The 21594-nt window shown below is 53.0% G+C and overlaps 2 protein-coding genes across 3 annotated transcripts in view; one reads left to right on the forward strand and one right to left on the reverse strand.

The window, feature by feature from the left end:
- The first annotated feature begins 8574 nt into the window (after positions 1 to 8574).
- On the forward strand, positions 8575 to 21081 carry POLR3H (RNA polymerase III subunit H). Of its 2 annotated transcripts, XM_063074656.1 has the most exons (6): positions 8575 to 8974; positions 11917 to 12013; positions 16742 to 16828; positions 17337 to 17400; positions 18768 to 18969; positions 19709 to 21079. In XM_063074656.1, exons 1-6 carry the CDS (start codon positions 8864 to 8866, stop codon positions 19760 to 19762), a joined length of 615 nt encoding a protein of 204 aa, XP_062930726.1. In that variant the 5' UTR covers positions 8575 to 8863; the 3' UTR covers positions 19763 to 21079. The 2 variants fall into 2 exon arrangements, with proteins under 2 accessions (XP_062930726.1, XP_062930727.1); XM_063074657.1 differs by lacking the exon at positions 16742 to 16828 and having other exon boundaries at positions 19709 to 21081.
- Positions 20910 to 21594, reverse strand: part of ACO2 (aconitase 2) — a 51856-nt gene continuing 51171 nt past the window's right edge. Inside the window, exon 18 of the mRNA XM_063074654.1 lies at positions 20910 to 21431. Coding sequence (XP_062930724.1) covers positions 21297 to 21431 — 135 coding nt within the window. The 3' untranslated portion in view covers positions 20910 to 21296. The remainder of the gene's footprint in view (positions 21432 to 21594) is intronic.

Below are 21594 nucleotides of genomic sequence, written 5' to 3' on the forward strand. Positions count from 1 at the left end.
CCCAGAGACATCCAATGCCACCAAATGTCCCTGCCCTTCCAGAACCTCCCAGAACAATGAGGCTCAGACAATCTAGGTCTCTGATCCTACAAGAGAGATTGGTAATAAATGCTGACCGCTGTTGTCTGAGGCCCCCAGTTCTGATTTTATTCCATCCCAGTCTAAGGGCTCCACCCAGCAGCCCCTCCCTCCCCCTTTAACCTCTGCTGCCCCTTCACCTGCCTCTCCTGCAAAGGTACTAGAAGTTTCAAAGCACCTGCACAGGCATCATCTCACCTGCTTCTTAGAACAACCCTGTGAGGTTACTTGGGTGAGGACACAGGCTTGGAGAGATTGTGGGCTTCACTGAGTCACACAGCTCGGAAGTGATGTGACAGAGCAGGGACCGGAGTCCTCGTGTTTTTCAAACACACCAACCTGCTCTTCCAGGAGAAAGGCTGGGGCCATGGTGGACACCTGCGATTTTCCCTGCCCACCACCCACGCTCCCATCCGCTGGGGACTGCCTCCCTGTTTTCACTGGGCAGTCACCTCTCCACTCTCGGTCCGCAGGACCCTGGCCCAGGCCTGGCCAAGTAGAGCCAGTGTCAAAACTTGGGCTGGGATGTTGACGCCAATGGCAGCCCTGCTCACAGTGGCTGTTGGTCTCAAGCTGTTGGTGGCTGAGGGATGCATGAAGACCTGATGGGCCAGCAGAGGGAGAGTGGCCAGGGAGGACTTCTCTGAGCTCCAAGTGACAAGAAGGAGCCAGGCTTGCCGGAAGCTAGAGAGAAGACACTGCAGAAAGGGGCACAGTAGCTGAAGGCCGTCAGGTGGACATGAGCTTCTGTGTGGCGGAGGAAGAGGAAGGAGGCTGGTGTGGCGGGTGGGGTGAGGGGAGGGAGGTAGGACATGAGACTGGGGCCAGGAGGCTGAGCCTCGTCCAGGCAAGGGCCGAGGGCCTGACCCCTCCCTTCACGTCTGGTCTCCTTTCTCCCGGCCCCTCGCGGTGGTGGTGGCACGGGCTGGCAGACATGTGCCTGGGGCTGCCAGGCAGCCGGAGAGCAGTGAATGGAGCAGGCTGGGCCTCGGTGTGCAGTAGTGTGATGATCATTCCCGCTGCCACCACCGCCACTGGGAGGAGAGGGCACAGCTGTTGACTCAGGAAGTGAGCAGCTCGGCGCCACCCACCCACCCACCCACCGCAGCCGAGTGACAAAGAACTCGTCTGCTTGGAACCACGGGTGGGCTCCGCTGGGGAGGCTATTTTTGTGAAAAGCTGAGAAATCAAAAGCTCATCTCCTCGAAAGCCTCCCTCACCTAGAGAAGCTGAAGAGGTGGCTTAGAGCCGAACAGCCCCTGAATCCTACGGATCTACCTGAATTACAGTTCTCACTCCTGTTACCGACGGGCAGCCCACCGGCAGGAGCCAGGCCTGCACCAGCGTGGCCCTGCTGCCACGTAACCCTTTAAGGCACATGGACCTTGAAGGTGCTGGTGCCACGTGACAGACGATGAGGAAACTCAGGTACAGAGAGGTTAAGAAACTTCCCGGCATCGTGCAGCTGGTGCTAGAGCTGGTGTTGAAGCTCAGGGTTCTGACTTCATGACACTTATTTCTCCTCTAAGTCACGCTGCCATTGAAGCGTCTTTTCAATCCCCTGGACACCCGTCTCCTCTGCTGTGGGACTTACCTCCGATCTGCACTCACATTTTTGTCCAGTAAATCAGAGAGGTCCTTCCTTCCTCTCTCCCTGTCCCACAGTTGTTTTCTCCAACCTGACCACTACCCTTTTGCCAGAGAAGATCTTTTTCTGCAGGTTGGGCCCCGCTCCATGGTACTTCCTATGTTCCAGCTGGCCTAGGCTCTGGGAACGCAGCAGTGAACAGAGCACACACACTCCTCGATTCACGAAGCTCACGTCTCATCTAGAGACAGATAATATAAAATATACAAACAAATAAAGGTATAATCACAAATTATGAAAAACAAACAAGGGCTGGCTGGTTAGCTCAGTTGGTTAGAGCATGTGCTGATGACACCAAGATCTAGGGTTCAATCCCTGTACCGGCCAGTGCCAAAAAAAAAAATAATAATAATAATAATGAAAAAGAAAGAAAAACAATCAAGCAGGGTGAGATGATGGAGATTAGTAGGGTTGAGTCTACCTGCTGAGACAGGGGCTGAGGGAGGACCTCTCTGAGAAGGGACCCTGTAAGCTGCACCCAAAGACTGAGAAGGAGCCAGCCTTGTAAAAAGCAGGGGAAGAGTGTTTCCTGAAGAGGGAACAGCATAGGTGAAGCTCCAGGGGCAGGAAAGAACTCTGAATGTTCAAGCAGCTTACGGTTGCAGATGTGGCTGGAGCAGGGAGTAGGAGAAGGGCAGGGGCCTCACTGTGTGGGGTGTGGAGGGCCTGGTGAGAGGCCTGCTCCTTGTCTCAAATGAGAGGGGAAGGTGCACCATGCTTCTGCCTCCAAACGGCGTAGCTGGCAGCATGGCAGAGCCGCTCTGTGGCGGGGAGACTTCGCAGCTTTGCACCCTTGGGTGGGGTAGCGATCAATACAGGCGGGAGGATGAGGGAGCATGGGGGGTTCCCCCACCTCAGGCCCTGGGGCTGGGTGAGGGCCTCCTGCTGCAGCTGCTGCTAAGATCCCTTCCAGGTCACTGGGAGAAGCTCTCCGTGATGGGGTAGGGGACGCTGGCCCACAGCTGACTTCCCTGCACCCTGCCCTGAGGTCCTGGGGCTGGAGCAGCTAGTCTGCTTTCCCCCAGCTGCCCCTGGGCTGGGCTGGGCTGTGAGCCAAGCCTCCATGGCCATCTGTCCATTGCACACACTCCTGGACACCCTGCCGTGGGCCTCCAGCCTTCTCAATGCTTAGAGCTCACCTCCATCCTCACCTTCTCAACAAGGCTATCCCTGATGCCCTGGCCACAGCGGTGGTCCCTGGTCACTCACTATCACATTATCCACATGATCTTTCTCAATGGCAGTGCCTGAGATGATCTCCCACATGTGTTTGTTTGTCTCCCGCTGGTAGAGTACAAGGCCCTGGAGGCAGGCGTCATACACAGGAGGACCCCACCAAATAGCTGGTGACTTTCTGCACTCTACTTTCTGCTCAAGCCAGAATGGAGAGCAACACCCTGGGGACACTGTTTAGGCCCCGTCTGGAATCACCTTTCCCAGGGGTTACTTAAGCCTGTGCCTTTGCCCGCATGGCGAGGCGTTTTCAAAGTGCCCAAATGAGAATGTTTCCTGGGCTGGCCAGGTAGCTCACTCGGGAGAGCACAGTACTGATAACATCAAGGTCAAGGGTTCAGATCCCCTTATCAGTCAGCCCCCAAAATAAAATAAATAAGTAAATAAATAAAAGAGAGAACGTTTCCTGGGCCTATTCAGACAGAATGTCAAGGGCATCGTTCAACTCCTCAGAGCCTCCAGGAGAACCTGGAAAGTCCTCTGAGGGCTCAGAATCAAGAAAATCGGGACCAACCCCGAAGACCTGGTGAGTGTTCACATTGGAACTGAAAGTGTTTTTCTCTTGGCTTTGGCTGCTAGAAAGCTCGGAGCCCAATGCTTCCTCTATCACCAGCGAGTCTACAGGACCATGTATATCTCAGGGCTACTCTTTTCTTCTCATCCCTCATTCATTAAGTCATCTGACAAATATTTGTCCCGGGCTTATTGCGAACCTGGCACTTTTCTAGGTACTGGAGGATCACCAGTGAACAAGGGAGATAAAATCCTCCCATCTTCGTGGAGCTTGTAATCAAGGAGGGGGAGGGGGGAGGGAAGCAATAAAAAATGTAATAAATAAATTCTGTCGTGTTGGAAGGCAATAAATGCTAGGAAAACTATCAAACAGGGAAGTGGGCTAGGGAGTGGGGTGGTGGTGGTGAGGGGTTTGCAGTTTAAAACAGGGGTCAACGAGGCCACATTAGAGCAAGGAGCTGCAGGAGGTGAGGGATGGAGAGGCTGGGAGGCTGTGGGGGAGAAGGGTGTTCAGGGAGAGGGAAGGGTGAAGGCAGAGGCCTTGAGTGGGGTGTCTGGGAAGCAGCCACCAGGAAGAGGAAGGAGTAGGGCATGAGGTTGGAGGGGTAATGGGTGGGGGGCCCCGAGGGCTGTGAAGGCCACTGTGAGGCCCGGGCTCTTCCTGCAAGTGACATGGGGCACTGCAGGGTCTGGAGAGAAAGAGTGAGAATTTCTGACCAACATTTTAACAGCGTCTCTCTGGCTTCTGTACAGACTGTAGAGGGGTGAGGGCGGGAACATGGAAACCTGGAGGCTGTGCTAGTGTAGACAGGGCGGAAAGGGAGGCAGGGAGAGGAGTGTGTGAGGTGGAAGGAGAGCCTGGGCGAGCCACGGAGAAAGGATTTGAAGGAGCAGGGAGTGGTCAGCTGAGCAAATGCTGCTGCAAGGCCTGAGAATTACCAGGGGCCCTGGCAAGGTGGAGGCTGAGTGACTCCAAGAAAGCAGCTCGGTTGAGTGGAAGGTGGGACACACCTGACTGGTAAAGGCTAAGAGGGGACAAGAAGAGAGGAACTGGAAACAGCAAGTACAGACGACTCTTTCAAGGGAGCAGGAAAATGGGGCACGAGCTGGAGGAAAAGGGGCCAAGAGAAGCTTTTTTTCAAGATGTGAAAAAAATCTTAATTGCTTTTTAAAATTTAAGCTGTATTCATTTTTGAACAGGTAATATATTCCCATGATCCCAAACATCAAAGATTCCAAAGGGCACTGGATAGAAACTTCTCCTACATACCCCATCCCTCCCCCGACCCTCCAGCCATTCAGTTCCCCACCCCAGAGACGACCCAAGCGACCGCTTCTCATGCACCCTCCCCGAGCCGTTTCATGCAGAAACCAGCACACACATATGCATAGACATGTATAATTCTTCTTCTCCCTTTTTTACGCAAGTGGTAACATCCCACACACACTGGTGTGTACCTTGCATTTTTAGATTTAACAGTATGTCCTGAACATCGTTCTGTATCAATACACAAAGAGCACTCTTGTTCTTTTCTATGGCTTCATATTTTTCTATTACATGATACACCATATGTTTTTTCAGCCAGTGTTCTCCTGATGGACAGTCATTTGAGATCGGTTCTATTATTATCTCCATTTTACAGAGAGGCACTGTGGCACTGAGAGGTTCATTGGCTTTGCCCTACCCAGGGCAAAAGCTAGTGCTCAGCTAGTGTGCAGCCTGGGAGCTCCATGCCCTTCATCACCCCACTTGACTCTCCTCCTGCTTTGATTAGTTTCCAACCCTATTTCTCCCTCACTCCTGCAATTTCAGCCTCAGCAATTATTTTGTTATCCCTTTGTTTGTTCAAATAACACGTTGACAAGCCCTGGCGATGTGCCAGGCACTGGGCTAGACCCAGAGGATATGCAGGGATATGACAGTGAAGTCCTCTGCTGTCACGAAGCTTGCACATTAAGTCATTCGTGTGTCTTTGTAAGCCACCTCAAATCTTCCATGGAGCTATGTGGTGAATTAATAAAGAGGCCTGATCTCTGTTTTTACCAAGGAGTAAACTAAACGTGCCAACAAATCATTGTTGCAATCTTGTGAGCTGAATACCATAAAAGAAGTCTGGGAACCTGAAACTCTGAACTCTTCAGTGCTGGCCCCCAGCCCCCCAGCCTGGCCCTCCTCCACTTTCCCATCTCCATGAAAGGCCCATCAGCCAGCCAGTGGCTGAAGCCCTCAGGCCTCACTTCCTCCCACTTCTGCCCCCAGCTCATCCCATCCATTCTACCCCTGAGGACCTCTGGACTTGGCCCAACTTTGCTCCATGGTTATCAGCTTTGCTCAGGCCTTCTCTTGCCGGGGCCATATGATAACCTCCTCCCTGGCCTTCCTGTCTCCACATCAGCCCCTTCCCATCCACTGTCCACCCATCTGACGTGTCACTGTGTCACTTCCCTATCCTAACCTTCTAAGGCTTCTCTTTGCTGCCCTCAGGCTAATGTCATGGAGTCACAGCACAGTGGTTAGGATCATGGGCTCTAAAGCCTGAGTCCCAGCTCTGCCACTTATTAGATGTGTGACCTTGAATGACCTACTTAACCTCTCTGTGCCTCAAAACGAGATAATGAAATAAATAAGAATGATAATAACGAGATAATGATCATAGCTCCTACCTCACACAGCTGTTATGAGGATAAAAGTTAATACATGTAAAGCACTTAAACAGTGCTTGCTTGACATGTAATAAATGCTCAATAAATGTTAGCCGTTCATATTGCAATGACAAGGCCTTCAGGATCTGGACCCTGCTTAGGTCTTTAACCGCATAGCTTACGGGTTCTCACCTCCCATGTAAATTAGCTAAAATACTTCTGATTACCTGAGAGCACAAACTCTCTCTCTCTCTCTCTTTCACTCCTCCACTCCCTCCTCCAACCTCTCTGAGCTGAAGCTGGGCCTGGGGCCCAGTTTTTCTTCCCCATTAAATCTTCAACAGCTGGGCACAACAGTATGTTGAATGAATGAATGAATGAATGAGAGAGCCATCTATTTGAGTTCTGATGGATGAATAGGAGTTTTCCAGGTAAGGAAGAGGTGATTGAATCGGCTTGCTCCATCCATGGTGCTGGAGGCTTCCAATGCTTGGAGGACGGAAAGGAGGCGAGGCTGGCAAGGAAGGCTGAGTTTAGTCCAGGCCTTTCTGTATGGGCAAAGGAGATTCATGAAGGGAAAAATTTTGTGACAGTGTGGAGGTCATTTGCAGAAGAGAATGAAGCCTGGGGTTGGGTGTGTGGCTAAGCTCCTGAAGAGCAATGAAAAGGCCTGAACCAAAGCAGCAGCCGTGGAATGGAAAAAAAAGGGAGCATTTGTGAGATATTTGAGAGAAAAAATTAATATTAATCTCCTAAACACCTTCACTGAATGCCTCCTAGGAATGCTGTTAGGTGACTGTGCAAATAAAGAGCTGAAGTAGCATTCGTGTTGGAGTGAGCGGGACTGAAGCCATGTTGGGACCTAAAACCTCATGGGCTCTAAAATTTTTAAAAGGACACAGTTTTTTTCTTGGCATACATTTCTCTGAGTTCCCTCTTTTCCCATGGTTATTTGATATTTTGTACCTCGGTTGTGGGGCAAGATGATAATGGATGTAAAGTTGTTTTCCAGTCCGCCTAGAGCTGCAGACTTGCCCGTACTATCCAAGGGAAACCAAGGAAGACATCAATAAAACCCTGCTGATCCCACCGCTCCAGCAGGACCCTGGGATAACAAGGACAGGAGCAGAAACCAGACGGAGCCTTGGTGAGACTGCACCTGGCCCCTTCCATGTTTTTCATTTCTCTTTTCATTTCCCACGTTCCATTCCCTCAACCCCCTCTTTAAAAACCCATCAGTAAATCTGAGTCTTTGAGATGGTTTTGGCCTGGCCCTTCTCCTTCAGGTTTACTGGAGAGACGGGTCAGCCTAACACCTCTCCTCAGGTCACCGGTGTTCTTGAATAAAAGCTGACTTCCATTTGCACCAACATTTGTCTTTTGAGTGCTTTGCTTTTGAAGAGGGGCAGCAGCCAGACGTGTATGCCCAATATCAAATTTTGGGGAGCCTCAGTCAGGAGCTGAGTTGGCCCCTGTATCATTTGCACCTGTCCTGAAGTACCTTAAATCCTAGTAGATGCAGATCTATAAATAAAAATATAGATGCGGGAAAGGCCATATTCAGTATCATTGTAGCCTGCCTCATTGACAGGTCTTTATGCTTGTGAAATCAGCAAATTAAAGCACCATACATTTCCCAGTGCCTCTGTCATCTACCCCAGGGATCTTTTTAAGTTCTGAAATAGTTATTTTGGTTAAAACATGCTGTAGTATATACCAACTTTTAGAGGCAGTGTAGTGTAGAGGTTTAGGTCGGGCCCACCTAAAGCATGTGATCTTGAACAAGTTATTGAATTGTCTTAGCTCATATTAACTGTAATATGAAGATGAACGAGACTGGAATTTGGGGGAGAGAGAATAAGATGGGGCCGGAGGGGTGGGTAGGAGCCAGATCCTGCAGGGCTTTGTGAGCTATCATCAAGGTTTTGGACTTTATTCTTAGTTCGATGGGAAGCTACTGAGATTGTATTTTTTTGTCCCAATTTACTGTCACTTTTAAGTTGAGATATAATGTGTCCACAATTAAATGCAAAGATCTTAAGTGTTGAGTTCGACGAGTTTTGACAATTGTGTACATGGATGTGATCACCATCTAGAAGAAGATACAGACGCTTCCATCAGCCCAGAAAGGTCCCTAGTGCTCTTTGCCTGTCGATTCTCCCAGTTTCCCGAGTACTGAAAGGTTTGCGTTTTGGAAGGATCACTCTGGAGACGGTGCAGACGACGGCCTGAGACCAGCAGGAAGAGTACGGCACAGGCCAGGCGGGTATGGAAGAGCGTGAATCGCGCGGAGGTCGCCTAGCAACCAGAAAGCGCCGACTGAGGGTTGACGGCTCCGCGCCTGCTAAAGGGAAGGCCCCGCCCCCACCTCCAGGCCCCACCCCGAGCCGGGGGCGGGCAGAGGCTTCCTATTGGTCGGCTCCCCGGAAGCGACGGGAATTAGAACCTCGCGGCAGCCGCGCAACCCCGGGGCGGCTGTGCGCGGTGCGCGGTGCGTGGCCGCGGCGCGTGGTGGGGACGCGTGGCGGGAGAGGCCCCGCCGTGGGGCTGCGTCTCCCGAGTGCTGGACCAAGAGCTCCTCCCCCTGGGCCTCAGTTGCCCCACGGACACCGCAGGCCGTTACCGTTCAGCCCTTCTGCCAGTCTGGGCGCGGGTGGTGGGTGACGGTGTCTCGGCGACTGCGACAGGACGAAGGGGGCTCGGAGTTTTCCGCCGCCCCCCCCACCCCCGCCCCGGTTCCCAGACGGGATGTTCGTCCTGGTGGAGATGGTAGACACCGTGCGGATCCCCCCGTGGCAGTTTGAGAGGAAGCTCAATGACTCCATCGCCGAGGAGCTGAACAAGAAGTTGGCCAACAAGGTACGGCTGCCGGGGCTCGCGGGCGGGCCTTGACACGGGGGCCCCGCACTGCCCACCCGGTCGCTGCAGACCTGGCCCCATCATGCCAAGCCCTGGCCTTGGGCAAGTAACTTAACGTCTCAGAACCTCGTTTTCTTCACCGGGAAACGGAATGGGGGTCATCCTTACCTCACAAGGAGGTTGGAGGGGATCAAAAGAGAAAATGGGCCTGGAAAAGTGTGTTTGTTGCAGCTGGGAAGTGCTAGATTTCACACTTCCAAGTTACTTTGCCGTCTTAGGCAAGCTACTGACCCCCTCTGGGCCTCAGTTTCCATTTGTAAAATGGGGATAATTGCTGTCCTGCCAGCCGTGCATTGTTTTTGTGAAGATGGACGGGTCTAGTAGTATAGAGTTAACTGTCAGGAGGTTTATCTATTTATTCCTGCAACAAATATTTGTGCACCTTCTATGCACGGTGTGGTGCTTTAGTGTCAGCTGGGTAGAGGCCTTCCCACTGCCTTTTCTGTAGTAACCCTCCTTCCTCAGTCTCTTTCCTATCACTCTTTCCTTCTTAGTACTTACCACACTGTTATTTTCTCATTTGTTTACTTGGTTACTGTTTTTCTCTTTCCCTCTCCATGAGGTCAGGGACGGTGTGTATCTTCTTTCCTACAGTATCCCCACATTCAGCCAGAGCCTGGCACAGAATAGATGTTTCATGATTGTCTGTTGATTGAATGAATGAAATAGACAAGGCTCTGCCCTAGTGTGGTGGGAAAAGCAGGTATGAATGCGAGGTCCACACAGGTGACTGTGTGACAAGTCGAGGTATTTGCTGTGAAGGACACGCATTCACACTCCTGTGGCTCAAAGGGGCTTCATCTGGAATGAGGGGGACAGGCAGCTTTGTTGAGGAGGTGGTGCTTGAGCTCAAATCTGATGGTGAGGAGGAGCTAACTAGAGGATTTGTTCTGGGGGTAGGAGGGGGCTGGATGGGGAAGAGAGCTATACAGGCAGAGGAAACAGCGTGTGCAAAGGCCCTGAGGAAGGAGGGGCTATAACACCTATCTTGGCGTGGAGGAAGCTGGTGTGTCTTGGGCAGAGAGGGGCAGGGGAGGGTGGGCTGGAAAGGTGTTGGGGGCCAGGCCACACAGCACCGTAGGACTTCACAGTCAGAGCATTGGTCTTCGTCCCTAGAGCAGTAGGAGGTGACAGGGTGAGAAAGAGCCAGAAGGAGAAAGATTGGCTGGCTTTAGACATGAGGCAGTCCGTTCAAAAGAGGCTGATGTCAAAGAAGAGCGTACAAATCTGGGGGTGGTGGAGAGAACTCGTGGAATCCTTGGGGGTGGCTTCTGGTTTCTGGTTACCTTGTGAAGTGGATGGTGTGGGGGTCTGTGGGGTATGAGGTATGAACATCATGGAGAGAGAAGGTGTAAAAAAGCCCAAGAAGGGAACGTAGTCCCTTTGGGGCGCAAGTCCTTTCGAGCCATGTCGTTCTGTGTTTTTTAGGGTGTTTTTGTTTGTTTGTTTTTTGTTTTTGTCTTTTTGTGACCGGTAAGGGGATTGCAACCCTTGGTGTAGTTTCGCCTGCACCGCGCTCAGCCAGTGAGCGCACCGGCCATCCCTATATAGGATCCGAACCCGCGGCGGGAGCGCCGCGTTCCCAAGCGCTGCACCCTCCCGAGTGCGCCACGGGGCGGCCCTTTTTGTTTTGTTTTGTTTTGGTTTTTTGTCTTTTTCGTGACCGGCACTCAGCCAGTGAGCGCACCGGCCATTCCTATATAGGATCCGAACCCGCGGCGGGAGCGTCGCCGCACTCCCAGCGCCGCACTCTCCCGAGTGCGCCACGGGCTCGGCCCTTTAGGGTTTTTTTGGTGGCTGGCTGGTACAGAGATCCGAACCTTTGACTTTGGTGTTATAACACCACGTTCCAACCAACCGAGCTAACCGGCCATCCCCCTTTTTCTGTATTTGAATCATTGAATCATTTGAGAGGAGGCCGCACAGAAGTCTGTGGTTTGGTGAAGGGCACAGATCTCCTTGTGCTTCCAAAGCCAGCAGACTAAGTGGCTTCATTGTGTGAGGTCTAGTCACAACTCTGAGTTGTTTGAGCTTGTCACTGATCCTTGAACAGTTCTTGCAAGGTCTGTAACTGGGGAGTGATGACATTGGCAGATAAGCAGACACCGAGCAGCCAGTCATTTAGTATACCATGGTGTGGGGATAGGAGTGTGGGATTTCTGCCCAATCGCAGGGCCTTGGCCATGCATCTCTCTGCCAGCCACAGTCCCTGTGGCCACATCTGTGTCTGAGACATTGTGAACACAGTAGAGTTTAGCTGTGGTTCTGATGGTCACTGGATTGTGAGCTTGAGTGTGGACTTGGGGATGTTGGAAAGTTTAGGTTTAACCAGGGATCTCTACCACTGATCTCAGCAGTAATAATAATGATCCTTGATTGATTATTATTTCTAGCGTGTAAGCCAAGCACTAGGATAGCGACTTTTAGCAGCTTTATGTCCATTTTTTTTTTTTTTTTTTGAGGCTAGCTGGTAACAGGGATCGAACTCTGGACCTTGGTGTTATCAACACACGCTCTAAACAACCGAGCTAACTGGCCAGCCCCATTATCTCTCTTTAACACCCCTGCAGCCTGGTATTTAATTTTTGCAGGTGGGGAAACTGAGGCTCAGAGAGGTGAAGTGACCCTTTTGGTAGTCACCTGTGAGTGGTGGAGCTGGCATTGAAGCTTGGATCTGTTTTGTCACCAAAGGCCCTGTTCTTTCCAGAGTTCCACATCCTCTGAGGTTCCTTACCATAGAGACCTCTGGCAGAGCCCCAGCTAATGTCCATCTAAAAAAGGGGCTGAGCATGGCTTGCCTGTGGTTGTGAAGGTCTCAGGAGAGACTGCCTGGGGAGCTGGGCCTGGGGTCACTGTGTGTGTGTGTACATGTGCGCACACAGGTTGTGTACAACGTGGGACTCTGCATCTGTCTGTTTGACATCACCAAGCTGGAGGATGCCTATGTGTTCCCCGGGGACGGCGCATCACACACCAAGGGTGGGTATTTTCTCTTCCTGGGCATTGGGTTTCTTGGGGCTCAGTTTTTTGTATCAAAAGGTCAAGCTGCAGAGATGGCTGAGGGTGGCAGGAGTCCTGGGGGTTGGGAGACCTGGGACCTGGTCCCAACTCTGCCAGGAATTGACTCGGTGGCAATGGGCAGACTCTTCCCTCTGGGCCTTGGCTTCCTCCTCTGTAAGACACGGGAGGTGGATTCAGTGATTCTCAAGGCCTCTCCTGCTGAGATTATGGCTCCATGTCTGTGCCCCTTTTGGTCTCATCTGCTGCCAAGCTCTGCTCCACTGCCTGGAGGGGGAGACAGGCCAGACAGGTAAGGACACTGTGGAGCGGTCATTGCTGGGTCAGAGGGGTGGAGAGCAGAGGGGAGGGGGAACAGCAGGCTGGTTGGGCGTGGGGGACTTTGAGGGTTAGTAGAACATAAATTAAAAGTGTGGCTTCTAGATTGAAATCCCAACTCTGCCACTTAGTAGCTGTGTGTCCTGAGCAGAATGTGTAACCTCTCTGTGCCTCTGTTTCCTCATGCAGTTAACAGTAGATTTTATATTCCAGGACTCTTGTGAGGATTAGGCAGTTCATGTGTGTAAAGCTCCTGGGACACTCACTAGGTGCCAAGCTGGCTCATCGATTTGGATTGCTTTTCCTGATTCTGTGGGTCAGCTGGGTGGTGTTCTTCTGGGCTGGCTTGCCTGGGGCTGGACGGTCTAGGATGGCCTCACATTCTGGCGGTTGGCAAAGTGGTTGGTTTGGAGGGCCTGTCTGACCATTCAGGGCTAGTTAGAGCGCAGGTGTGCAGTGTTGGCACTGGGGCACTCGTTAGAGACGCCGCTCTCAGCCTGCCCCAGGCCTGCTGGATCAGAATCTCAGGAAGTGGGCCCAAAGACTGTGGGACAAGCCCCCATGTGAGGAGCCCTGCCATAGCTCACACTGGTCAGCCTCTCAGCACAGAGATGTCTGAGCATTCCAGAACGTGCTGTGAGACTGCCTGGCGTCCATCCAGGCTTCCAGAGACTTCACTAGTTCACATGTATGTTATTGTGCTCTGCAGGGAGCCCTGAGAAACAGGCTGTCTTTGCACAGACTAGGAGCATTTTCACTAGCAGAAAAATAAGATCATGGTGTGAAAACAACCATGAGGGCCTCTGTTTACAAAGAAGGATGCCGAGCTGAGCCCAGTCTCTGCCTTTGGATGGGGCCTTGGTTGTCTAGGAGACAAGTGGTAATAGGTCCTAGAACTTCAAGAAAAACTGGGAGAAAAAAGTCAAGTTTGAGGAAATTGTGCCCATTCAGTTGCTGGTTTCTGGCACTAGGTGCAAGATTTCCACTGTTGGTTTGATTATCCCCTGCCCACAGCTACCTGGGTCCCCTGTTTTGCTGGGAACAAGGTGCAAGGTGTGGAGCACGGTTAAAGCACGTTGTGTCGGCCTGGATTTGAATTCTGCTCTGGCCCCCCTGCATAGGGACCTTGGGCAGGTAACTCCATTTCTCTCAACCTCAGTTTCCCCGTCTGTATGGTGGGGTTAACACTTGTAACTCTAAAGCTCCTCATGGCCTGCTGAGTGGTGCAGGGTGAGTTGTTACCTTGTTGTGAGGATCTATCACCGTGTTTTGACCCCAGGCACCCCCCACCCCCAGGACAGTGGCCGAGCACGTGCTAAAGGAGGGGCTCGGAGCACCACCAGGTCAAGCCATGCCTTCATCTTTGCTTTGAGGAATATTCATTTGCCAATTGGCTTTACCTCTTTGAGGCTCGGTTTCCCCATCTGTACAAACATTAAGTAACAATAATAGTGCCTTCCTCGTTAAATGGTCATGAGGAGTAAACAAGCAAACCCATGGGAAACCTTTGGTCCAGCGCCTGGCGCACAGTGAGTATTAACAAGATGTGGGCCTCTGTGATTTGGGACGCTGACCCCGACTGCCCACTTACCCCTTGTCACTTAGAGTACTGTTGCCCAGTGCCAGCCCCATGTTCTCCAGCTCTCCACGCCTGGGACCCGGCCTGCCATGGGAAGCCCCTCCTGCTCTGCCCTCAGTTCCAGAGCAGCCTGCCTTCCTGCCCACCCTTTGCTGTTATATTTTTACTATTGTGGTAAAATATATTTAACATGCAATTTACCAGTTTAACCACTTTTAAGTGTACAGTTCAGTGGCATGAAGAACATTCATATTGTTGTGCTGCCATCACCACCGTCCATCTCCAGAAATTTTCATCTTCCCAAACTGGAACTCCTGGTCATTAAACGCTAACTCCCAGTTCCCTCCCACGAGCCCCTGGCAACCGCAGCTCTACTTTCTGTCTCTGTGAATTTCACTACTCTAAGGACCGCATATGAGTGGAATTGCACAGTATTTGTCCTTTTTGTAGAAACTCACTACATCCCAAGGCATCCCTATTATTCTGGGATAAAGTTTGCTCAAGCCTACAACTAAGAACAAAGAACAAGTCTCTCTCTCTCTCTCTCTCACTTTTTTTCTTTTTTTTTTTTTTTTGTGGCTAGCCACAGGGATCCAGACCCTTGGCCCTTGGTGTTACAACACTAAGCTCTAACCAACTGAGCTAACCAGCCAGCCAAGTCTTCCTTTTCTTTCTTTTTTTTTTTTTTTTGTCTTTTTCGTGACCGGCGCTCACACCGGCCATTCCTATATAGGATCCGAACCCGCAGCGGGAGCGTCGCCGCGCTCCCAGCGCCGCACTCTCCCTAGTGCACAACGGGCTTGGCCCAAAGTCTTCCTTTTCTTGACGGTCCTTCAGACCCACCCTTCCTGATTTCCCATCTGCAGGCTAAACACCCCTAGTCCTTCAGGGGGCTCTTGTGAGATGAACTCTGAATCCAGCACTGTCCTGGCTGCCCAGCTGGCTGGTGTGTCCTTTTTGTTTTCTAAGATATAATGCACATCCCTTAAAAGTCACCCTTTTAAAGCATACGGTTCAGTGGTTTTTAGTATATTGACAGTTGTGCACCCATCATCACTGTCTACTTCCAGAACATTTTCTTCATCCCAAAAAGAAACCTCATTTCCCATTAGCAGTCACTCCTCGTCCTCCCCTTCCCCCAGCCCCTGGCAACCACTAATCTACTTTTTGTCTCTGGATTTGCCAAGTCTGGACATTTCGTATAAATAGAGTCTATGATATGTGGCCTTCATGGGTCTGGCTTCTTTCACTGGGCATAATATCCTCAAGGTTCGTCCATGTTGGAGCATGTATCAGAATCTTCCTCCTCTTTGAGGCTGAGTTAATGTTCCATTGCATGTCTGCGCCGTGCTCTGCTCATCCAATCAGCCACGGGTGGACCCTAGGGCTGCATACCGTTTGCTTTGGGATGTGCCTGATCCAGCCTGGAGCTCCCTGCACACAGGATTATGTGCTGTTCTGCCCCTGTAAGCCCAGTGCCCAAACCTGGCCTGGCACAAAGCTGGCAGAGGCTTTGCGAGGATTTATTAAACCAAACTGAATGTTGGGTCATGTGGGGGACAGGGTTTTTCCATCCTGTGAGTAAGTGACCCTTGGCTGCCCTTGTTTGCTCTCCAGAAGGTCAACATGAGGCTCAGTCATCTTCATGGTGGCTCTAATGGCTCATGTTTGTCTCCTCACAGGGAGGGGGCGCCCCCTGCTGCCCTTCTTTTCGTCATGCTGTCCTGCCTGGTGGAGCCCTGGGGAAGCAACGTGGCTGGGGGCTGGGGGGCCCTGCTGTCCTGGGGCAAGGCTGGCAGACCGAACAGGTGAAGGTGTCATGGCAGAACCTGTGTTTGGGGATTAAACCTGTCTGAGGAAGGTGGGATATAACCCAGTGGCCCTGTCTGAGGGGTACAGAAAGACCTGGAGTCTTCCCAGGGCAGAATAGGCCAGAACAGCTGTGTGGCTATGAGCAGGTTACCCCGGTTCTCTGAGCCACATCCTGTCCTCACAGTGGGAACATGACATCGGGCACAGGTGGATCACACCAGGCAGCCAGTGAACAGCGGGTGGCAGCCACATGCTTACTCGCAGGCCAGTGGTGGATGCTCTCTTTGGGGCTTTAAGCAAGAGGCAAGAGTGACAGGTGATATAGACAACTCCGGTCAGGGCTTGGGGTCAGTCTGTGATGTGGGCACAGACCCTACCTGCCATTTTCCTTGGCTCAGGTGAGTGGGGACCACCTAGGACAGGGCCTGAGAACCCACAGAGGCATTTTTGCTGGCTGTCCCCACCACCTCCCTATTTCAGGGCATTTTTAGCTTCCCATTCCAGGTCAGAAGTGTGCCTGGGGCTCACTTTGCCAATCAGCAGAAGATGTGGAACTTGGTTCTAAGCCTGATTCCCTTTGCCGGTTGCTTCTGTCCTTTTTGGAATTTAAAGGAGAGAGTCTGGAGGAAGGTTGGAATTGACTAAAGTCATTGATGGTCCAGAGTCTGGACTTGGGTGTGACTTGTTCCATGGATTTGGGAGCCAGCCCTCAGTTCCAGGGCAGCCGCTGCTGGCCCCAATGGGGGCAAAGTTGTGACTGCAGGGATTCAGGTGAGGGTCCCTTGGCCCAGTTGACCGGTCTAGGCCCGCAGGGGTACTCGGTCAGTGTGGGCCATTGGGCAGCCTCCTGGAGCAGCCGCAGAGGCCTCCAGGTCAGTGTGCTGGCGCGCGAGAGTTGACATTGGCGAGCCCGGACAGCCCAGGTCTCAGTGGTCATCCTCACATCCCTGGTTGTCACGGACATGCTTTTTCATTTCCAGTGCATTTCCGCTATGTGGTGTTCCATCCATTCCTGGATGAGATTCTGATTGGGAAGATCAAAGGCTGCAGCCCAGAGGGAGTGCACGGTAATGGCGGCCCTGACTCAGGAGAGACCTGGGAGCATTGGGGCAGGTGGCCTATGCCCGTCCACATGGTTGGGGAGGGCTCAGGTGTCGAAGCCAAATCTTCCCCGTGGTGTCAGAGAAGCTTGTTCATCCTCCAGGGCCTTGAGTGAGGACCTCGGCCAGCGGTGAGGTTTCACCATGAGGCTGTAACTCAGGACCTCAGGTGGACACCGAAGCTGGCACAGGTGACTGGGGGTCCTTGGCACCACTAGTCCCTGTGTGTGCAGTGTCCATCTCAGGCTTTGGGAGATGGGTGCTTGGGGCTTTGCCCGGGGCTGCCCAGGCCATGTGGGTACCGTGGGCAGAGGCATGGGGCTCCAGGGTGGGCAAGGGACCCAGATTTCCATGGCAACACCTACCCCATGGGCAGTACTGGGTAAGGGGATTGCCTACTAAGTATCTAGACTCCTCGTTTGACTGTTCACCATGAGCCCCAGTCCCATGCCATCAGCTTCTTCATTTCTCCCAGTCTCTCTAGGGTTCTTTGATGACATTCTCATCCCCCCGGAGTCACTGCAGCAGCCAGCCAAGTTGTATCCTCCCAAGGTTAAAGTGGGTCACAGAGGAGCTCAGTCCTTTGCATAGGAAGGCCCCCACCATGGGGTTGCCCTTGGGTCCTGTGATCTGATGCCACTGGCCTATGCCTGCCCCTCCAGCCTGTGCCTTTACTCTAGAGTGCTGACCTGACCTGCCTGTGCTCTGCATACTGACTGTCTGTCCAGGCTGTCAGGCTTGATTGTGTACATTGTGCACTGCACAGCATTAGCGCTGTGGTGTTCTGTGGGGCACCATTCACTTCCGGTTCACTTTGCATAGCTTTTCCTTGCAGGAATCATCTATAGATCACTTCCCCTGAGAGGTTTGCTGTGACTGGCCTGCCTCCCTGCCTCCCTAGTATGCGAGGCCTTGCCTGTGTGCCAAGTCTTGGGCTGGGTTGTTTCCCTCTCCTGGGTCCCCATTGTCCCCAACCCAGCCCTCACCTTGCTGCACTGGGGTTGTCTGCTTCCGTGAGGCTGTCCCCTAACTTGAGAATTCTCACTGGGAGGCACCAGTCCTGTCACTGCTGTACCTGGAGTGCCCAACAGGGGACCAGGCAGAGAAGAGGCAGGATCCAGCAGTGGTATGGCCACTAGAGGGCAGTGTGGCTCCTCAGTGTAGGCTCTGCAGGGGGAGGTGGGGGTGCTGAGAGGGGCTGCCTGGCTGGTGACCTGACAGCTCCAGCTGGGCCATTCAGGGCAGGTGGTAGAATCTGTGACTCCTGAACATATCAGAAAACCTGGCCCAGCTTGGCTGGTCCTGGTGCATCCCCCCATGCCCACTTGGAAACTGGACAAGTCCTTGAGTTGCCTGTTCATTAGATCGTCATGAAGCTTGGATGGGGGCATGGGGCACCACGGGCCATGGTCATTGCCATCTTTTTTTTTTTTTTTTTTTTTTTAAAAGATGACCGGTAAGGGTATCTCAACCCTTGGCTTGGTGTTGTCAGCACCACGCTCAGCCAGTGAGCAAACCGGCCATCCCTATATAGGATCCGAACCCGTGGCCTTGGTGTTATCAGCACCGCACTCTACCGAGTGAGCCACGGGCCGGCCCGGTCATTGCCATCTTGAGAGGTGGAGCACACGCTCTGATCTCACCTCCTTCTGCTCTGTTGTTCTGTGGGTATATGTACGTCCCTGCCTGGCTAGGGGGCTCGTGTTTCCTATCCTGGATCCTGCACCTGAGAACTCCTGCTCTTCCTATGGGGCTCAGGCCTTGCACATGGGGCTGGCACCTGCTTTTCCTATGACTTCCCAGCCACAGTGACTTCAGCCTGCGACTGGTGTTCACTGAGAGTGGGTGCTGTGGGAGGACCCTTCACTGCCATGGCCCGGTCATTGCCTTGACCCCAGGCACCCAGTGATGACACAGAGCAGGTGTGGGTGTGGGAGTATGAGACGGAGGAAGGCGCACATGACCTGTACATGGACACTGGTGAGGAGATCCGCTTCCGGGTGGTGGATGAGAGCTTTGTGGACACGTCCCCCACGGGGCCCAGCTCGGCCGAGGCCACCTCCTCCAGTGAAGAGCTGCCAAAGAAGGAGGCTCCATACACACTTGTGGTGAGAGTCCCAACTGTGCTGCGGAAGCCGCTGCAATGGGAGCCTGCCCGGGATGCAGCAGTAGGGCTGCTCCGGGCTTCTGCTCCTAGACCCCCCTCTATCTCATCAGGGTCCAGGTCCCTGTTGTGGGTCTTAGACAGTCATTTCTCCCTAGAGAGCCTCAGTTTCTGTAGCTGGGCAAGAGTCAGACCCCTGGGTGAAAGAGGGACAATGTCTATGCTGGATGACAAGGCCACTGATAAAGGAGCTTTGAGGGAGAAAGAAACCAAAGAAGAGGCTTGGGAGAGATCAGAACCTGATATGAAGTGTCAGGCTCCAGGGAAGCATGGCCCTCAGAGCTGCTCCCTTCTGTATGTATTTAGAGGCTGGACCTCAGGGTTGCTCAGCCTTTTGGGCAGGACTAGACCACAGGTGATTCGGGAGGGTATGCCTGGGTCTGGTATGCTGGGCGCCTGTGTTTGGGCAGACCAGGGGGTGTGGAAGCATGCCCAACCCTGCAAGGCCTTGGGGACAGTAAGCCTCTTAGGCCTTAGGAGAGGGGCCAGTGCTGTGTGGCCCAGTGTGCCAGCCAGGAGCTCTGGGGTGGCTCCTGGGTCTCCCCAAGGTTGCGTGGCTGTTGTGTGTCCCTATGCTAGGCCTGTCGGGTGCTGAGAAGGGTGGGCCCCTTTCCCTCCTGTCCAAGTTGGCTTAAGCCCTGAGTGTCAATCAAAGGTGTCTGTTCTTTCTCTTCCCCTGGCAGGGATCCATCAGCGAGCCAGGCCTGGGCCTTCTCTCCTGGTGGACCAGCAACTAGTCTGCAGCTCGACAGTGGACCTCCTAGCAGACCCCACCCCAGCCCTCAGTGGGGTGGTGCAGCCACTGTGGAGACGGTAGCCGTGGAGGCAGGAGTGGAGGTGTCTCTGCTTGCTGGAGCTGGACGGGGTGGGAGCCAGGAGTCCCCTACCATCCTGGCCCTGCTCCTTCTCCTGGAGCTACCCTGGGAGTCCTGCTGTCCCCAAGGACTTCAGGCTTTCAGGACAGCAAAAACATTTAATAAATAATGTTTATTATTTATTAAATAAACAGTAGGGAAGGGACAGCAGCTTCAGTAGGGAAGGGACAGTCAATGTAGTGATCTAAGGTCACTGAATTGCCACAGCTGGGACAGCACATCCTTCCTCACCCCAAATCACTTGCAGAGATGATCTTTCCCAACCCTACAAAATGGCAGGACTTGAAGTTGGGAGAGACCCAGGCTGCCTCAGGTGGGCTTTAGGCTGGCCAAACTGTGACATAAGTAATATGGGGAGTCAGGCTGGCCTGGGGTAGCTGCCTGGGGCCCTGAAGTTAAGGAGCAACCACCTCACCAGCCAGTGAAGAAGGGGGATGGCCCCTGAACTCAGCCAAACTGGGCTTTGCTGGCCCAAGGTGGTGGGGGTGGTGACCACACTTGTCCCATCTGCACCCCCTTCACACCACAGTACAGCAGGAAGCCTGGGGACAGCTGTCACTCAGACCTTGGCTACTGCCACAAGCACCCTGTGGGTGTGCTGGCGGCTCCCAGGTCTGGGCACCACGTTGTTTATTCAGCAGAACAGCTTTGCCAGGTTCCTCATGCCCCTTATCCCACTTCTGCCGGCCCTTCATGGAACGTGCCTCCTGCCCTGGCCTTTTCGCCTCACAGTGGGGCACCAGAGGGTGGAGATGCTGGGCCCAGTGGGCTCCTGGCCTACCAGAGAAGCTACAGGAAGGGGGGGCAGGGCTGCCCCGCAGGTGGAAGTGGGCTGGGGAAGGAGATGATGGGCAGTCTTTTCTGCCACGGCTCATGTCTCTGCTGCAGTGATGGGTCCAGTTGTGGCCATGGCTATCGGGTCTCCACTGACCTTGGCTAAAAAGACCTTCCCTGAACCCTGGAGTTGATAACAAACAGCACAGACACTAACCACTCACACACAAGAATAGTCATTGAATTTGGATTCTTATTTTCCGTGTGAGAAAAAAAGGTTCTCTAAATCCTTCAGCCACCAGTGAAATGATCAGGCCGGAGAAAAACTTTAGACGAGAGTCTTATAATCAAAAATAAATACAGTTGCATGGAGTTGCTTAAGATCAAAACCAAACTAAAAATGAGAAGGCAGAGGCTAAAAAGTTATTTTAAGAACCCCCCAACCGTAGTCACTCTGTCTGAGGGAGGGGAGGGCAGGAAACGTGTCTGGTCACAACATCTTGGAGCAAGAAGCCATGGCAGGATGGATCAGATTTGGCTCTGATGACACAGGTGGAACTGCACTCGTAAATGACACCAGCGCTGCGTCCCAGAGGCGGGCGGGGTGGGGAGAGCGCGGGCCTTACTGCTGCAGCTCCTTCATTCTGTTGAGAGCACTGCCGGCGCGGAACCACTCGATCTGGGTCTCGTTGAAGGTGTGGTTCAGGAGGATGGTCTCCTGGGTCCCGTTAGGGTGCTTGATGATGCATTTCAGGGGCTGCAAGGGAAGGGGGGCGGATGTAGGTGCAAAGTGCTGGGTACTCTTGGGAACACAGCCCTTGGTTCTGCAGGAGGGATAGGAAGGCAGGCCACAGCCCTGGGGCCTGGGAGGCCAGCAGGCAAGCCAAGTCCTAGGCCAGGTCAGCCTGGCTGGCCCGGGC

Source organism: Cynocephalus volans, chromosome 12 (assembly GCF_027409185.1).
Source record: "Cynocephalus volans isolate mCynVol1 chromosome 12, mCynVol1.pri, whole genome shotgun sequence".
NCBI classification, from domain to species: domain Eukaryota; kingdom Metazoa; phylum Chordata; class Mammalia; order Dermoptera; family Cynocephalidae; genus Cynocephalus; species Cynocephalus volans.

Excerpts from the sequence above, each read along its gene's own strand:
- POLR3H (XM_063074656.1), top strand. The coding sequence starts at position 8,864 with ATGTTCGTCCTGGTGGAGATGGTAGACACCGTGCGGATCCCCCCGTGG. Across the intron at positions 12,014-16,741 it reads CGGCGCATCACACACCAAGG|TGCATTTCCGCTATGTGGTG; the intron begins GTGGGTATTTTC and ends TTTCATTTCCAG. Across the intron at positions 16,829-17,336 it reads CAGCCCAGAGGGAGTGCACG|TCTCTCTAGGGTTCTTTGAT; the intron begins GTAATGGCGGCC and ends CATTTCTCCCAG.